General features: G+C 51.0%; 1 protein-coding gene across 1 annotated transcript; it reads left to right on the plus strand.

Moving 5' to 3' along the window:
- The first annotated feature begins 1,760 nt into the window (after positions 1 to 1,760).
- Positions 1,761 to 18,645, plus strand: ASB13 (ankyrin repeat and SOCS box containing 13). The gene is made up of 6 exons (XM_004014310.5): positions 1,761 to 1,861; positions 11,884 to 12,071; positions 13,405 to 13,555; positions 15,066 to 15,200; positions 15,378 to 15,569; positions 16,710 to 18,645. The coding sequence occupies exons 1-6, from the start codon at positions 1,819 to 1,821 to the stop codon at positions 16,835 to 16,837; spliced, it is 837 nt and encodes a 278-aa protein (XP_004014359.1). The 5' UTR covers positions 1,761 to 1,818; the 3' UTR covers positions 16,838 to 18,645.
- Positions 18,646 to 18,728: the final 83 nt, after the last annotated feature.

The following is an 18,728-nucleotide window of genomic DNA, read 5'->3' on the forward strand; positions in this document are numbered from 1 at the left end:
CTAAGACTCCCAGCTCCCAGTGCAGGGTGCCCAGGTTCCATCCTTGATCAGGGAACCAAATCCCACCTGCCTTAACTAAGAGTTCACATGCCTCAACTGAAAAAAGAAAATCCCGCATACCACAACTGAGGATCACAAATGCCTCAAGGAAGATAGAAGATCTCAAGTGTTCCAGCTATAACCTGGCACAGCCAAATAAATATTTTTTTAAAAGATGATATAACTATAATGTGCAGGAGACACACTTTAGATTCAAAGATATAAATATATTTAAAAGTATAGGAGTATATTCACATGTAAGAAAACTGAAATGGCTATACTATTGCTTTGGCCAAAAAGGTCATTTGGGTTTTTCCTTAACATCCTATGGAAAGAGGCTTGAAATGTCACTCCCAGAACTGGGGCAAGGAGTTTTCCCGATTTTGGAAGTGGGATAGATGGGAATCAAACCCTTGCGGATACAGCTCCAGTGGCCCAGACTGGAGGTAAAGACTCAGTCTCAGGGTAGACCTCTCTCAGGTCTCCCAGCTGTGTGCTAGTCCTTATGTATTTCCAGGCAGGATCACTCCTGATATGTTTACTTTTCAGCTCAAACTAATTTCTGCATTTAGGCTCAGTGCAGATCTCAGTGATGTGACTGCAACAAACGTTGGCAAGGTTAAACCTCAACTTTGTGAGCTTGTTTGAAAAAAAAAAACAACAGTTCAATTACCGAATTGCCTACTTGGAATCTGTAAACAGGTCCTTCATTTCTGTTAGGAGATTTCAAAACGCATGGTGTGTGTGTGATGTGAACGATTTGGAATATATGATTTCTCTGGAAAGATGAAAGAAGCAGGAGCATGCCAGCTCTGGTAGGAAACGCATCTTCAAAATGAAAGCATGTGGGGGGGGGGTGTGGGGTGGGATGAGCTTTGCCTAGCTGCTGCAGCTAAGTGGCTTTAGTCGTTTCTGACTCTGTGCGACCCCATGGAAAGCAGCCACCAGGTTCCCCCGTCCCTGGGATTCTCCAGGCGAGAACACTGGAGTGGGTTGCCATCTCCTTCTCCAAAGCATGAAAGTGAAAAGTGAAAGTGAAGTCGCTCAGTCGTGTCCAACTCTTAGCAACCCCATGGATTGCAGCCTACCAGGCTCCTCCATCCATGGGATTTTCCAGGCAAGAGTACTTGAGTGGGGTGCCATTGCCTTCTCCGCTGCCTAGCTAGATGAATGCAAAGGAAGGTAGTGAGTTGTGGCAGCTGGACATTTTTTACACTGGGACACAAGGACATGTTCTGCACATGGACATGTGGGCGCAATTTGCAAGTACAGACATATTTTGCTCACGGAGGCAGGTTTTGCCCGTGGATTCTTGGACATGTGGAAACGCTTTGCACACAGACACGTTTTGCACACCGACAGGGACGCGATGTGCACATGGACAAACGGGCATATTTTGCATGTGGACATACATTGCACCTGGACACGTGTTTTTCAGGACACCTGTACAGGTTTGCACACTGATCCCTTCTGCACATGGACACATGGCACGGTTTGCACACGAACAAATATTTTGCACACGAACATACATTCGTCCAGAAAAGCCCGAGGCGGCGACCGCGGAGTTGGACGCAGGTGGCCGCGGCGTGGCGCTGGACCGGGGCCCTCCCGGGAGCCGCACCGGCGGGGCGGGGAACTACAACTCCCGGCTCTAAGCCACCTCGGCCGGACGCGCGGCGACGCCGAACGGCCCCGCCCAGCGGGCGGCGCTTTCCCGGCCCAGGTTCCCGCGGCGGTGCGAGTGGCGGAGCCGCGGACCGGGACGCCGGAGCCGGTGTTATGGAGCCCCGCTCTTTGGACGGCAGCTTCCTGGGTGACGTGGGTACGTGCGAGGCGCAGGGGGCGCGGGGCCGGCTCCGGGGACCAAGAGCTGCATCTGGTGACATTCACCCCCAGCGGGGACGCGTCCTGCTCTGAGGGTTGGCCAGGGGCGTCTGGCGGGGACTGGGTCGGTTCAGAGGGCCGTGCTGTTAAAGGAACAGGTCCGGGGGTCCAGTGCAGCTCAGATGCGGTTTCTGCGTCCCGCTCCAGGTTCCCCCGTCGGCCCGCGCGTCGCAGGGCTGGTCATCCTTGTGACTTGAGAACCGTAGAACTCCCCCCTACCCCCCGAGAGCCCAGCAACCTGGGGAGGATGCGGGGCTGTGCATGGTCACTGCCAGGTTCCGAGGAGAACCTAGGAAGTGCCCGCGTGGGACCACTGGCAGCCCTGGTACCAGGGTTGGAGCAGACTGCCTTCCAGGCACCCAAGTGGGAGGGTCGTGCGCGGGGTCGTTAGCATCCTACGGAGACACCAGGAATCCGATCAGGAAGGAGTGTGTGCACGTGTCGCGCTGTGTGAGACATGCGACCTTGATTCTTCATTGAGCCTTCCCTAGAATAAAATGGATGCTAGGGCAAAGGGCCATTCTCAGGGGAAGCAAGCCTCCCTGCCTACCGAGTTATTCTAGGGCAAATGACATGAGCAGTGAAAACACTTTGAAAGCCTGGAAAGAAAACAATCTATGCAGTACTTTTATGCTCATAAAAAATGTAGTGCGAATAAAAGTGAGAAGTCTTAAGGGTAAATTTAGCTTAAGAGGAATTACAGTCCTAGCAAAGCAAAGATATTTTATGATGTTGCAAAACATCCACCTTCAACAAGATCAAAGTCATTTAATAAGCATCTCTGTTTTTACTTGGCATCTCATCCTAGGCAAGCACAGGACTTTGACCCTGCCAGTGTAAGCTGTGTGTGGTTGGTTCAATGAAACAGGCAATGAACAGCTGACTACAGACACCTATTTAAACACATTTTAGTATTTTTGTTCATGTACAAGGTTCAGTGGCTTCCCTGGTGGCTCAGTGGTAAAGAATCCTCCTGAAATGTAGGAAATGCAGGTTCCATCCCTGGGTGGGGAAGATACCCTGGAGGAGGAAATAGCAATCCTTTCCAGAATTGCCTGGAAAATTTGTGGACAGAGGAACCTGGTCGGCTACAGTCCATTGGGTCACAAGAGTCAGGCATGACTTAATGACCAAACAACAAAAACAACAAGGTTCAATAGCACTGCATCACTCCTGGGTATGTGTTTTTGTACAGTTTAAGGAATGTATCTTTTAGAGGATAATCAACTCTGAATATTCATTGGAAGGACTGATGCTGAAGCTCCAATATTTTGGCCACCTGATAGGAAGACCCAACTCATTGGAAAAGACCCTGTTGCTGGGAAAGATTGAGGGCAGGAAAAGAATGGGGCAACCGAGGATGAGATGGGTAGACAGAATCACTGATTCTGTGGACATGAATTTGAGGAAACACTGGGAGATAGTGAAGGACAGGGAAGACTGGCATGCTGCAGTCCATGTGGTCGCAAAGAGTCAGACACGACTGAGTGACTGAACAACAACATTCTAAACTAATGGAGGATGCACAGTTTCTGCGGTTCATGGCTATTTTTGACTTCGCCATTGTTTTATGTCATGTATTTCTTCCAAAATACATTTTATCCTGCTGACATTTTTATTCTCAACACAAATGACTAAACTCAATGTGTTGAATCCAAAACAGTGCTGCCATCCCAGCAGAAGCAGAGGACCATCATAGGAACTTTAACTCATGTTAGCGTTCTGATCTCAAATTCTCTGTGTGTGGTATACTCTAACCAAACCATGTAGCTTTAATATAACCCTGTAACACTTCACAGAAGTAAAGGCAGCAGTCCTATAATATGGGTTTACCAATAAGAACCAAGAATTTAGGGCAGGTCGCATCCTAAAGTGAATCCAGTGTTTGTTCCTTAGCAAATGTAATTCACATCATTGTCTGTTTGCAAAGTTGGAAAAAGTGACTCCTGATTTCAGCATCTGTACTTACGGGCTTCTGACTTGGAAGCTAGAGGCTGGCAGAAGATGAAAGGATTCTTCACTTATCCTCAGCCTCTGGGGTGTTGGGAAGGTGGCATGGAGAGAGAAAGGGGGCGGCAGCCCTGGGACCAAGACACCCTGGGACCATGGTGAGAGCCACTGAGCTGCTCGGCTGTGTGCCAGTGCTGACTACGAGCCTTGCAATGGCTGCAGGACACTCATCATTATCTATAAGTTAGAGGTGAAACTGAGTTCTCACAGCCAGGAAGTCACAAAGCTGAGGTGTTTTGTTTTGTTTTGTTTTTAATATTTATTTCTTTGGCTGAGCTGGGTCTTAGTGGTCGCAAGCAGATTCTTCGGTTGCAGCATGTGTGGTCTAGTTCCCTGACCAGGGATTGAACCCGGGACCCCCTGCATTAGGAGCGCAGAGTCTTAGCCACTGGACCACCAAGGGAGTCCCCAAAGCTGAGGTTTTAATGCAAGCAGTTCTTTTTGGTTTTGCCTGTTTTATGTTACAAGGCTCATGTCTCTTCTGTCAGATAAGATCACCTGTAATGGATGTGTAGTGCTGGGTGGGTTTGTGACTGGGATGGATGCGTGTTGTCCGCTGCAGGTTCTCAGGGGGCGGGGGAGCACCATTACCATTCATCACCTCTGCACGATGTCACTTTCAGGCTCTGAGAAACGTCTTTGCCTCCGGGTGTCCATGATCAGGATGGAGGTCAATCTGCATCCCCATTCAAGTCTCCAAGTTCATCCTCCTGTTGAGTCTGCAGAATATGATGGGTTTTGTTTGTTTGTTTTTTCTCCCTTTTTTTTTTTGGCCTTGCTGGGTGGCTGTGGGATCCTAGTTCCCCAACCAGGGGTTGAACCCAGGGCCCTGGCAGTGAGAACACTGAGACCTAGCTACTGGACTGCCAGGGAATTCTGGGATTTCAATTTCTAAAATAAGAATTGTAGTGAAAGTACTTTGAGAGATCTAGATAATTGGTGCCCTGGCTGGGAGATCAACTTCCTTAAAAATCTCAAATTGCGCATCTTGTTTCTACCTTAGAGAAGGCTGCATTCTAGAAGTGTCTAGTTAGTGGAGAATCCTCTGGGCCGTGCATTACCCTACTAATAAAAATGTTTGAAGGAAATTAGGTTGATTTTAATACCAGTTGGTGTTCTGGGCACTCACTGTGGCCAGGAGTGGCTGCCAACTACAGCAGTACAAAGGAGTTTTGATTTTTTGGTATAACTGTCCTCCCCAGCTCACACCCCTGGGTCCTAAGCACTATAGGGGAGAGGTTGGGGTGGCGGATTATTGGATGAGCGATCAGGAAGGTTGTGGAGGGAGGGCAAACATCTGATTTGGGCGTTTCTCATAAAATGTGTTTAAGAAGCTCTTTCCCTCCCTTTCCCTGGCTGTCTTCCACTGCTTGCGTTGCGAAACCTCTTCCCACTTGTCTCTTTTGCTTTCACTTTTTCGCTTTCACTTTCTTTTTCCCTCTTAACTAGGCTTTGACTGTCTTGTTCCTGTAGGAAGGTAAACCTTTTCTCTTTAAAATTTTTACCCAATTTAACACATTTTAAAAACCATGGGTTGTGCCGCTTGACCTCAAGTTTACTGACAAACAGTATTTGGGCTATTGATCATGAAAACACTGAAAAAAGACCGTGCTCAAAAAATCTCTTCAAAAGCAGCAAAATACTCAGCCCCAAGTGCTAAGTAAGGGTTTCTATTAACATATTTAAAAATGAAGATTTCTATCTTCCCTTAGAGTCAAGGTGACTGGTAGCTTCAAGCACACTGAACTTGGATTCGGACAGCACTGTAAGGTGGGTGGTCATGATCAAGCATTTACTAAGCACCACCTGTGCCCAGCTATCTGCATGCACGTGTCTTTGGTCCCTAAGGCATCTCATGGAGAGGTCTGCCATTCTCAGGCGCTGGTCTCTCTGTCCTTATGGGTCTTTGGCCCTGTTTTTTTTCACTCCTTTACTATTAGATGGGTGGGTACACTTTGCCATGATTTCTAGGTCCTTTTAGCTCTTCAATTCATCTTTTCTTTGTACCCACAAATCCTTGAACTTCTTGGACTTTGGGGGACAAGTCACTGGGGTCCCTGACTTTCCAGAGAGCCCGCTGAGAGTGGGCCTCGGAACACCAGCTCCACTGCAGCTTCAGTGACCGCTCACCCTGGCTACATCCCCATAAAGGTGCCCTGCGGCTGTGCATGGGGTAAGGGAAAGCTTACCTGGAATTATTTCAAGAATATTTACTGGGATATTTGGGGAGAAGGCTTATTTCAATCTCTGCAGTGAGGGCCCCAGGCTGCCCTTCATGACAGACTTGGAGCCAGATACTGGCCCAAGTGACGCTGAAGGGTGCCTGGTGGATGCTGAGCTGTTGGATCCACTTGTGATGGAGGTGTTCTCTATGGCCTTTGGAAAACACTCTGTTAGAATGAAGCTGCTGCGTGGAGGGGCTGCCTGGCTGGGGAGGAGTGGTCAGGGTCAGAGTCAGGGTCAGCACAGGGGCTGGGCTCTGGACTCTGGGCAGTCGGGTAGGGCCGATGGGAACTCTACTCTGCACGTGGGCCAGAGGCCTGGCAGGCCATGCCCGCTGGAGGGACAGGCTCTCTGGGAGGGCTGGCTGGCCTGTGACTGAGAGCTGCTGTTTGGGCTCAAAGAGCTGGATTCCGGGCTCTGGATAACTAAGTGGGATACTGGTAAATTGGCTGTCTGGAGAAAAAGGGGAAAAAAAAAACCAAACAAACAAGCAAAAGGAAAAGCCTGTTCTGATTTGCTGCTTCCCCTGGTGTAAATATTCACCCGTGCTGGCTCCAGCTCCCAGAGGTTTCTGCCTGGCCAGACTGCTGGCTATTTGGGAGGAGGGTCCCGAAACCCACCCCTGGGCAGTGTGTAGAGGAGGCAGGCAGTGTCTTCCGGGCACTATGGCCTTGGCTCTCTTGCGACAGACTCCCATCTGACTGATGCCCTGGCACGTGGCATGGCTTGAGTGGGCGAGGCCACAGGCGTGGCCCAGGTCAGTGTCTGGGCTGGGCAGGCCTGTGATGGGCCAGTCGAGGGGTGTACTCTGGCAGTGGGGTACCGACCTGGCTGCAGCGGGGCAAGTTCAGTCTGGCAAGTAGAACAGGCTCCTGGAGAGAATATGTTTGTTTGATACCCGTGTGTCAGGTGTGGTGATGGAATGGGAGGTGGGCGGCTGAGGTCCTGCCACGAAGATGCTTGTGGAAGGGGAGGAGGGGAGTCAGGGACAGGTGTGTGCACAGGGGTAGCCTAGAGGAGGCATGGGTAGGGGGCTGCACGCCGGAAGGCTCCCTCAAGGAGCTGAGACCCAGCCTCAGTGGGGAGGAGGAGTGGGGCTGAGTGGGGCACAGCACACCTGGACCCTCTGTCAGCTACCTGAGGTGCCGATCGATTGGCGACAAGGGTGTGTGTGGGGTAGTGGTGAGATGGGAGGATATGGTGGGGTGGGGGGAACCTGGAAAAAGGGGCTGGGGTCCATCCTGGAGGGTCTGTATTCCTGGCCTGCAAAGGCATGTGGATTATGTGGATTATTCCAGAGACAAGAGCAAGGGTTTGAAGCAGGACCACCATGACCCACTGATGACTTAGCTGCTAATGCTAAGTGGGGAGGGGAAGACCAGAGGGGTTGTGATAGGAGGGAGGGGGATGATGGGAATGGGGAGCCAGGAGACCGATTATGTGGCAGGGCTGGGATTCAGGGGAAGTCTCATCCCAGAGGGCGGGTCTCAGGTTTCCAGGGTGGCCCCTCTCCAGTACTTTGGCCACCTGATGTGAAGAAACGACTCATTGGAAAAGACCCTGATGCTGGAAAAGACTGAAGGTGGGAGGCGAAGGGGATGACAGGATGAGATGGTTGGATGGCATCACTGATGTGACGGACATGAGTTTGAGCAAGCTCTGGGAGTTGGTGATGGACAGGGAGGCCTGGCTTGCTGCAGTCCAGAGTCAGACATGACTGAGTGACTGAACTGACTGACTGACCCTCTCCCAGGGGAGTGGTCCAGGGGTGGGGGTATCCAGTCATACGTGGGGTCCAGGCACAGGGCTGGAAACAGCCTGAGCTCAGTGGGTCCACTAGCATGGCATCTTCCTGCCTCTCTTCCCTGCAGGCTCTTGGCTTTAAGGTTGGTAAGTATATTCCCACCTGCCCAACCTGCTCACTGTGGTGAGGGAGGGCATGCAGCGGTGGGGGCAGGGGTGGGGGCTGCCGAGCTTCCCACTGCCAGCCTGTGCGCCTTCTTGCAGCTGCACTTCCTTTCAGCCACAAGGCACCCTGTGTTCTTTATCTCTGGGGTCGCTCTCCCCTCCCCTTTGCTTCCAGGGGTCTTCAGAGACACTGAAACTGCCACTTCCCCCCACCTCCCCCCTGCTGTAAAGCTGTCTCCTCTTGATGACACCCTGTGGTTGGTACCAGCTGTGGTTAACACCTCCCCCACCACTGGGCCCTCCTCCATCTTTGTTACTCCCTTAAAAGAGAATTTTTAAAGTTTTCGCTCTGGCTAAGAAAACCCATGGAAACGGTGAAGATGGTCAGTTTTCATTGCGCAGTTCAGTAGTATGAACTACATGCACATTTTGATATGACAGAGTTCTAGAATTTTTCATCTTATAACATGGAAACTCTGCACCTGTTCACCTCCCCATTGTTCCCCTTCTCCTTTCCCCCTGGCAGCCACCATTCTATTTTCTGTCTCTATGACTCTGGGAGCGTCATGTAAGTGGAATCATACAGTATTTGTCTTTTTGTGACTTGCTTATTTCACTGAGTGTCATGTCCTCGAGGTTCTTACGTTGTAGCCTGTGTCAGCATCTCATTCCTTTTTAAGGCTGAATGATATTCCATGGTGTGTATATATCATATCCTCTTTATCCATTCATCCGTCCATGGGCACTCAGGTACTTTCTGTATCATGCTATTGTAAATGATGCTGCCGTGAACGTGGGTACTTATATCTTATCGAGTTAGTGTTTGCAGTTCCTTTGGAGAAAAATTGCTGGATTGTCTGATAGTTCCATTTTAATTTTTGAGGAACTGCAGTACTCCTGTCCAAAGTGTCTGCACCACTTTGCTTTCCCACCAACAGCACACAAAAGTTCCAATTTCTCCACGTCTTTGCCAACATCTATTTTCTGTTCTTTTGATAGTAGCCATCCTAATGGGTGTGTGGTGGTATCTCACTGTGGTTTTGATTTGCATGTCTCTGACAGTTGGTGGTGAGCATCTTTTCATGTGCCTGTTGACCATCTGTATATCTTCTTTAGAGAAATATCTCAGTCCCTTGTTACTTTTTTTAAGAGGTTATTTATGTTATTGAGTTGTAGGCATTCTTTATTCTGATATATACGGTCCCCCTTCCCATCGGTGCCTTTCACTGTTGACTGTGGCCCCTGAGACACATAAATTCTCTCCTTTGTAATCATATCTGCTGCTTCTGATCTCTGCCCTCAGCTGCTGCTAAGACAAATGTAGCCGTTGTTTATTCATTAGAAAATATGGTTCCAAGTAAGCTGCACTTCCTCTGTAGACTGATCAGAAAGAGATACAATTAGATTTTCTTTAAAAATTTTATGTCCAGGCTTTAGAATTCATATTAGTAATTACTCCCATTCATTTGTCCCTTATTCACTCAAAAAGCAAGTCATGTGAGCAAGCCTTTGCAGGGCCTCACACTGTGCCAGGCACTGGGAATAGAGCCAGCAGGTGATGCCCGGCAGGCTGGCCATAGCCCCACCTCCTCTGTGATGCCTTCCTGACAGGCCCTGGACATGGGTTATCTTGCTTCTAAGTTCCTGTAACTTGACCTGTTCCTCCAGTACTGCAGTCATCCTGTGGTTTTGAATTGGTTGTCCACCCCCTGCCCATGACTGTGAACTGCTTGCTCACTGTCACGTCCTTCCATCTTTGTGCTCTGTGGTGGGGGAGGCTGTGTCTACCTGCACAGACTTCTCAGTGAATGCTTGGGTCTCCCCTGCACCCATCTTCCTGAGCTGCACTTTCCTCCTTCCTGCAAGACCCAGGGCCCCCCTGCTCTTCTCTTCTGAGGGTTGCAGCTGCTCAATCTGCTCCCCCGAGATTGACCTGAAAGTGATCCACAGCCACTTTCCACTACCTACCCCCTCCAAAGACAGGCACTCGGGTGGCCACTCATTCTGACTGGGAGACATACTGGGGTCTCCTTCTGGGGTCAGTAAGTATGAAGTTCCCCAAGCTTGGATTCTGCATTTGTGGGGCTCACATCTCCTGAGGCCTCTCTCCTGCGCTTGCAGACGCCTGCCTTCTTGCTATGTCCTCATGTCGTCTTTGCTTCATTCACCCAGATCTCTGGTATCTGTATGTCCTAACTTTCTTTTCTTCTAAGGGCACCAGTCATACTGGATTAGGGCCCACACTAATAAGCTTGCTTTAACTTAATGACTTCTATAATTATGTCTCCAAATACCATCGCATTCTGAGGTGTTAGAAGTTAGGGCTTCAACATATGGATTTTGGGGACACAGTTCAGTCCATAACAAACTGTATGCCAAAAATTAGATAACATGGATGAAGTACACAAGTTCCTAAAAAGAGGCAAACTTCAAACTACCAAAACTGACTCAAAAAAAAAAAAATTCTAAATAAAAAACTTAAAGAAAGCCCAGACCCAGATGTCTTCACAGATGAATTTTACCTAATATTTAAAGATTTAATACCAGTTCTTCATAAACTCTTCCAAAATTTAAAGGGAGGAATACTTCCCAATTCATTCTCTGAGGCCAGTATTACTTTGACCCCAAAACCAGACAAATACATCAATCACAAGAAAAGTGACTCTTATGAACATAGACCCTCAAATCGTCAAAATATGTGTGAATCAACTCTGTCTTATAAAAAGATTATACACCATGACCAAGTGGAATTTATCCCAAGAGTGCACAGTTGGTTGAACATCTAAAAATCAATTAATGTATTACATCATTTTGATATAATTAAGAAAAAATAGCCAGCATGATCATTGCCATAGCTCCAGATAAAGTCCTTGACAAATCCAATACCCTCTCATGATAAAAACACTCAAAAAACTAGAAATAGAAGAGAATATCCTTGACCTGATAAAGGATATCCATGAAAACCCACAGCTTTTGTGGTGAAGGACAAAGCTATTTTTGGTCACACCGCACAGCATGCTGGATCTTAGTTTCCCAAACAGGGATCAAACTTACATCCTCTACAGTTGAAGCATGGAGTCTTAACAACTGGAGGACAAAGCTTTTGCCCCAGGACCAGGAACAAGACAGCAGGTGTCTCTTGGTACTTCTGTTCAATGTGCAGCTGCACATCCAAGCCAAAGCAATTAGGCAAGAAAAAGAAAAGGCATCTGGATTAGAGAGGGAGAAGCAAAGCTACCTCTGAATGCAGATGACATGATTTACTGTAGGAAATCCTGAGGAATCTGATAAAACTGAATTAGAAGAAGTCCTTGCTTTGAAGGCTCTCCCAGGCAAGGATAACGGAAGTATAAATGCCATGTTATGAGTATATAGGTGTGAGGGTTGTGGAAGATGTGTTTCCTGGAGAAAGAGATATTTCAAATGGGTCCACATGGACGGCATAACATCTAAACTAAGGAGACTGCAGAATGGATGGCTGGGGTAGGGGCACAGGTGGGCTTCTCAAGCAGAGAGAATGTATGCAGAGACACAGGTGTGCCAGGGCAGGGAACCATGATGAGCCAGCAGTGTGGCTGGAGAACAGGCTTGTGGGGGTCAGTGGTAGGAGAGGGGTCAAGGAGGTGCCTCCCCAAAGACTTGGACTCTGCCCCCAGGCAGTGGGAATCACTGAAGGATTTTGAATAGGGGTGTCTGGACCAATTACACTTTCATATATACAGTGGCTTAGGTTTCATAAAGGGTCCTGGGGTCATACATGTGTTCATTTGACCTGGACAGAAGTGGCATGGTCTTAGCATTACCTGTGTTCCTTTCCAGGTTTCTGGGTGGAGCGCACCCCTGTGCACGAGGCGGCCCAGAGGGGGGAGACCCGACAGCTGCAGCAGCTGATTGAGAGTGGGGCCTGCGTCAATCAGGTCACAGTGGACTCCATCACGCCCCTGCATGCGGCCAGTCTGCAGGGCCAGGTGCAGTGCGTGCAGCTGCTGCTGGCCGCTGGGGCCCAGGTAAGCCACCCTGTAGCACAGACCCCCACTCCCACCCCGGGAATGGCAGGACAAGCTCTAGAGGAAAAGAGGCTTGGGAATAGTGTTGTGTGTGCTGTGAGCACATAGAAAGAAAGAAGACCACTGCAGGAGGTGAGAAGGAAAGGAAGGAGGAAACCAGAATGGGCTGTAGAGAGGGCCGATCTCTATGGCAACCACAACCCTGAGGTTGTGAGGAGGCCTTTGGACTGGCTGTTGGGAGGTCACTGGCGGTGGAAGAGAAGGGGTTTTAGCAAAGCGGTGGCGAGCTCTGCTCTGCAGAGCTGGGCCAGCTCTGCAGATGGGCCAGGCTGTGCACCTCTCAGAGGCCAGCTGCCCATGGGGCTGGTGGGGCCTTGGCTGCAGGAGCCATTTGGGTACAGAGAGCAGGATGATTACGTGGGATGCTGGCAAACCAGCTTTAGAAAGGCCAGGTAGAAAGGAACAAAAGCAAGACTGACTCGCTGCTTTCCCTAGTTAAGGACTCACAGCCGTACCAGGTATTGGGCTGGCGGAATAGCTGGGTCTTTACCAGAGGGCTGGGCAGGCTGGTAGGAGCTGGCTTAGCTCCCACGGGACAGCGATGGGGGGAGGTGAGGAAGAAGGGAAGGCTGTGCACTGCTCACTTTTCCCAGAATTTGGCTATGACGGCAGTTCCAGAGGAAATGGAACAAGCTTCCGCGTGAATCCAAATAACAGCTGAATTTGGACAAATTCTAAGCGGAATCTGCCAGTTTGGGGAGTTGCCTTTTCCTGCTCTGTGATTTTCCAGCTAGAAGAGGCATGGTTAGACAGTTTTGGGCACTCCTCCTAGATGGGGCTCAAGTTAAAGCCGGTCTTCCTACCCTGCCTGTGCTAGTGAGGTGTTGGGGTGGTGGCGGGAATGAGGCTGAGTTGAAAGAAAAGCCCTAAAGCACTTGCTGGCTGTACTTAGGCTCCCGTAGACACGCCCTGTGGTCTGTGAACGCACTCACCTGGGACAGTGCCTCAGCACGTATTGGTGTTCTTCACTCAGTCGTGTCCAACTTTTTGTGACCCCATGGACTGTAGCCCACCAGGCTCCTCTGTACATGGGATTCTCCAGGAATACTAGAGTGGGTTGCCATTCCCTTCTCCAGGGGACTTTCCCAATCCAGGGATTGAATTGCATTGCAGGCAGACTCTTGACCTTCTGAACCACTAGGGAAGATATGTAATAGAAAACCTAAGGACTTAGGAGAACCACGCAGTGTCTTTGCAGAGATGAACATGCATCAGAGCGTGAGTGGCCGGCACCCTCTCCTCCACCCTCTGATGCTTGTTACCCTCCCTCCAGGTGGATGCTCGCAACATTGACGGCAGCACCCCGCTCTGTGATGCCTGTGCCTCAGGCAGTGTCGAGTGCGTGAAGCTCCTGCTCTCCTATGGGGCCAAGGTCAACCCGCCCTTGTACACAGCGTCCCCGCTGCACGAAGCCTGCATGAGCGGTGAGTTGGCAGAGGCCTAGATGCCAGGGAGGCTGTCCGATGGCTGGTGAAGCCATGGAGTCTTGTGCTTTTCCTCCTGGAGATGCAGTGCTCGCCTGGACTGAAGGCAGGGTTCTAGCCAGTCATCATTTTTCAGATGCTCACCCGGGAGTCGGGTGCCCCCTGCAGCCACTTACCTCGTGGACTGCCCTGAGAGTCCCTGATCTGGCAGGAAGAGGAGGCCCAGACGCATCCTTGAGGCAGATGCTCTCAGAAGAGCTGGGCACTCGTGGTTTTCAGCTGCCCCTGGAGAAAGGATGGATTTCAGAGGGTGGGAGGACATGGCTGCTCCAGTCTCACTGGGTTAGACACGCCCAGGAGAGGAGCTATGACAGGCAGAACTGGAAATTTAGGGTGAGACCAGCGGGCCAGAAAATTTGAGAGGCTAGGCTAGGCAGTTTGGATTCTACTGTTGAGAGCAAAGTTTGCACACCTGTCCTGGGCTTTGGCAGGTGCAATGCTCTGGCTCGCTGCGCTTGTTGGGACCTGGCTCTCCTATGTCTCCCCTGTCTCTGCTGCCTGCACCCCAAATCCCATCGCCAAGTCACCTTTGTCGATGGGGACCACTTCAGGCAGCTCTGAAGGTTTATGAGCAGATGCTGAATGCTAGGAACACATTGTTGAAAGATTCGTTTAGCAGTCATCCATCCATGCACAGCATGGGGAAGAGAAGTTTTTTTATTCCTACACTCATCTTAGGTTCACTGGCAGGGTCCTGCCAATAAGATGGACAAGGGACAAGGGATGGATTAAGAAGAGAAAACCAAGCAGAAGTTAGTGTGTGCATTGCACATACACACAGGAGAGCTCAGGCAGAGGGTGGTTAGAGTTGATGTGGGGGAGACAGCCCAAGGTCCAGGTCAACTCGGTTAGGAGGAGGCTGGCTGGGGAGTGGAGAGGACCTGGTCATGGGGAACGAGTCCACATGAAAATGGCCACAGCCTGGTGGTGGAGGTGGAGCAGGCGTGATCAAGAAATGAGACAGGATGGAGTCTGGGATGGATGGAGCCCGACCTAAGCTCAACCCCAAACTTGAGTTAAAGATGCTGGAGAAAAGCCAGGAAAGAGGCCAGAAAGGTGTCAGCTGGGAGGGGGCAGGGAACCCCTGTGGTAGGAAAGTTTAGGGAAGTTCATCCAGGCAGCTTGGTGTTTCAGATACAGCTTGGGGAGCAACCAGAGGTGGGGAGACCCTTCTCTTCCACGAGGGCCCGGGAGCTTTGCGTCCACACCTGGCGACCCAAACTTTGTGTTCTCCCAGTGCTGGGTACAGGTCCGCGCAGCTCTTCCCTTGTCCGCTTGCCTGGCGGGCTTTGGGGGATGGTGGGCGAGCTCCCCAGGGAAGGATGCCCACCCTGTGCTCCCGTGGGTTGCAGCCCACCTCCCCTGTCTCCTGCCGCCGCCAAGCTCGCTCCAGCCACGCCTCTTACTTCAAATACACGAGGCTTTTTCCTTTGCTTCCGTTTCTTTTAAGGAAGTTCCGAGTGTGTGAGGCTTCTGATCGATGTTGGGGCCAACCTGGAAGCGCACGACTGCCACTTTGGGACCCCTCTGCATGTTGCCTGCGCCCGCGAGCATCTGGACTGTGTCAAAGTGCTGCTCAATGCAGGTGCGTAGTCTTTGACCCCCCCGCCCCACCCCTCCACCCCAGCCCCGGGCTCAGCACAACAGCGTTTCCACCTGTGCTGCCCGCTGCTGCAGAGGCTGACTGCGTTTCTGGGGAGGGGCTGATACTTTCGTGTCCCGTGTTCCTCGGCGATTTTTGACTCTACTCCCGACCCTGCAGGGGCCAACGTGAACGCGGCGAAGCTCCATGAGACGGCGCTGCACCACGCGGCCAAGGTGAAGAACGTGGACCTCATCGAGATGCTCATCCAGTTTGGGGGCAACATCTACGCGCGCGACAACCGGGGGCGGAAGCCGTCGGACTACACGTGGGCCAGCAGTGCCCCCGCCAGGTGCCTGGAGCACTATGAGAGTAAGTGTGTGCGCAGTGACTCCTGGCGTCGTGTCTGCGCGCGCTGGGGTTGCGGGGACCACTTGCGGGAAAGGAGATAATTACGATCAGTCAGTCGTCCCTTTACTCAGATGGGTCCCTGCGATAATGCAGATACAGGCCAGGATCTTCAGCCAACAGAGGACAAACCACCAGCTAAGTCAAGGCCTCGTCTCTGGGGAAACATTTTTAAGAGTTTACATGGAATTGCAGTCCTAAGAGGCTTTCAAATACCAATCGGAAAAGAAAAAGCCCATTGATTAAACATTTTGCCAATCTGACCCAACTAAAATCCATCATGGATTGAGAGGCAAATACCATCCACATCTGTCCAGAAAACATTTTCTAGAAGGTGTTTTCTCTTGCTGCATCCAGATAATTTAGGAGGAAGTAACTGGGAAAAGGAATGCCACCAGTAATTCATTTTTCTTTCAAAGAGGTTTTTCTTTCATAACATTTCCTAGGTAGAGAATACTCTCTTTGGTTAACATGGTCCTAAAGGCAGCCGTCGGGGCCAGGCTCTGCTCTGTACGTGTTCCTATGGCCCAACGGTCAGGGGCCTCCAGGCATGTTCCTTCTTTGGCCCTGGTGTGTGTCCCTCATGAGCTGTAGCTCCAGGCTTCATCTTTAGGCCTGTGGTCCTGACCCTTTGTCCTGTGGGTCAGCTCTTCATGGGTCCCTGTGGCTGTAGTGCTCCGGAGCAGAGCCCCTGGGGCTTGGAACTACAGGGGTGGGTAGCCAGCATTGGCTGCCTGAACCCTTGCCCAATCCTCATCTGTCTGGAAGTTTGACAAACAAGCCTACTGGCTGCAGATTTGTGCTTTGCTGATGAATCCATGTGCTCAGTTATAACATTATGGTGCCAAAAAAAATCCCCCTAAACCCAAAGCCCACAAAATGAAACCCCAGGGGCCATCAGCTGAATTCTATTTCCTGATCTTCTGCCCTGGGTCCCAGTCCCTGGCTGTCCTTCCTGGCTGCCTTCCGGAGAGGGTACACAGGGTTCATCATCTTTGCAGGAAAGGGGAGGTGTCTGCAGTTCTGTCCTGGCTCTTGTTACGCTGAAGGATGCTGCACTCCTTCCTCAAGCTGACCTCTCGTACATTCTGTCCCTTTCTGCAGAGACCCCCCTTAGCCTGTCTCAGCTCTGCAGGGTGAGCCTGAGGCGGGCGGCCGGCGTCAGGGGGCTGGAGAAGATCGCCAGGCTGGACATCCCTCCCCGGCTCATCGACTTCCTCTCCTACAACTGAGCTTCAGGCGTGAGGTCCAGGCAGACAGTGACTCGGGGCCGAGGCGGGTTCTCTGCCCTCAGTGTCGGAAACTGTGCTGCTGCTGTGGGGAGCAGCACCCTGAGTCCCTCCGGACCATCCTGTTTCGTCTTCTGTGCAGACCCTTGGCAGATGTTTCTAAGGCTGTGGGAAAGGCCTGGGGCTGGCCCTCCCTGGACTTCGGTCCAGCTCCCTCCATCTTCCTCCCGGCTGTGCCGGTGTCTCTCTTCATGACCTTCCTCGGAGGGATTCTCAGGACAGACTCTCCAGAAGCACGGGGGGCGGGGGGGGGGGGGCCAGGTGGGGCTGGGGAGCCAGGGCTCTGATTCCGTTTCCACACATCTGGGAGGCATCACCCTGATTCCTTCAGCGCCGGGTGGCCTTGGATGTGCAAAGGGAGGAGCCTGCACTGCAGGGGGTGGGCCCGGGACAGCACTTTGGGGACAGCCTGCCCCCTTGGGTGCTGTTTTCTGGAGCTACGGTTGGCACCTTGTGAGACCACCTGTGCCCAGGTGTGCCCATCACTCAGGGGGCTTTATACGGGTCTCAGTGGGGAAGCATCAGGCTTCCTATTCCCACAGTGTTTCTTAAGTTTTTCTCCAGTCTGAGTCTGAGGTCTCAGCTCTTTTAAAAAGTATATGCTGGTGATGAAAACTTTTAGACACATGCGCTGTAGCACTTAGGTTTTGTTAACAAGTCTGTAAAGCAACAGGTAACAGGAAGGCGTCCTAGCACATCCTCCCTGGGGTAGTGATTTCCAATGTGAAGCACCACTGGGAAACTCTTTAGAGAATGTTTTTCATCTTTCTACAGCTGCTAAATGAATTCTTTGCCCACCCTAAGTTTTGCTAATTTCCTGAAGCTCTGCAGTTGGCAGAAGAGGTCGCATCACCCTCTGCCAGGTCGAGCGTGGATTCATGCATTTTTTGTGGACACTTAAGGAACATCTGAGCTTCAGGCACTGCCTTGGTGCTGTGAGCCGGCCAGGAATCAGACTCATCATCCAGTCAGGGCGAGAAAGTGTTGCACAATCTGATTTTAGTAATAGAAAGAAACAAGTAATTCTACATTATAAACCATGAGGTGACATGACATAGTATGTTCAAACTGCATCTGTCTGCTTAAGATTCTGTATCATAATTTAAAATCTCAGGGGTTAAACTAGAGGGCGTTTGTATAAGTAGTTGAGGTCTATTTGGTTTGGGGGGCAATGGAGAAAGTACCCCTTGTGAACTCTCTTGTGGGTCAGGCCTCAAGCCAGTGTCTATTTGGTTTGGGGGGCAATGGAGAAAGTACCCCTTGTGAACTCTCTTGTGGGTCAGGCCTCAAGCCAGTGTCCCCAGAAATGTTGACCTCACCAGGTTCCCCTGGAGAGTGTCGGGGGAAGAATGAGCCTGGTGGGTCAAGGTCATGCCAGCTGTGCTCACGACCAGGGGCACCTCTTGGCAGGGCTACACGGGTGGGGCCCATACATGGTGGAAAGTTCTGTGCTGGCAGCTGTGGGTATTTTCCGCTCCACTGCTCAGGCTGTTAGGATGGTGCTTCCTCGTACAAGGAGATAAGAGCTGCTCCCATTTGCTGCAGGTGTAGATACGAGTTCTGGGTCAATCAGTGTATCCATGTGCACTAATCACACACACACACAAAAGCGCCAGGTTCTGCCCTTTCATCTTTGTAACAGGAACTTGCCTCTGTCTGTGAAAGCTGCTAACGTTTCCACATGTGGGACACCAGGGGCAGAGTCTGGTTCCTGCATTTACTGCTCAATAAAACTGGTCGGGGTGAGTCCATCCTTTTGTGCACATGGCCCTTTTCTTATTGGGGGCGGGCAGAAGCACAGGGTGGGCTTCATCCAGGGAGAGCCAGAGGGGCT

This window comes from Ovis aries, chromosome 13, assembly GCF_016772045.2.
Source record: "Ovis aries strain OAR_USU_Benz2616 breed Rambouillet chromosome 13, ARS-UI_Ramb_v3.0, whole genome shotgun sequence".
NCBI lineage: Eukaryota > Metazoa > Chordata > Mammalia > Artiodactyla > Bovidae > Ovis > Ovis aries.

Excerpts from the sequence above, each read along its gene's own strand:
- ASB13 (XM_004014310.5), top strand. The coding sequence starts at position 1,819 with ATGGAGCCCCGCTCTTTGGACGGCAGCTTCCTGGGTGACGTGG. Across the intron at positions 12,072-13,404 it reads TGCTGGCCGCTGGGGCCCAG|GTGGATGCTCGCAACATTGA; the intron begins GTAAGCCACCCT and ends CCCTCCCTCCAG. Across the intron at positions 13,556-15,065 it reads GCACGAAGCCTGCATGAGCG|GAAGTTCCGAGTGTGTGAGG; the intron begins GTGAGTTGGCAG and ends GTTTCTTTTAAG.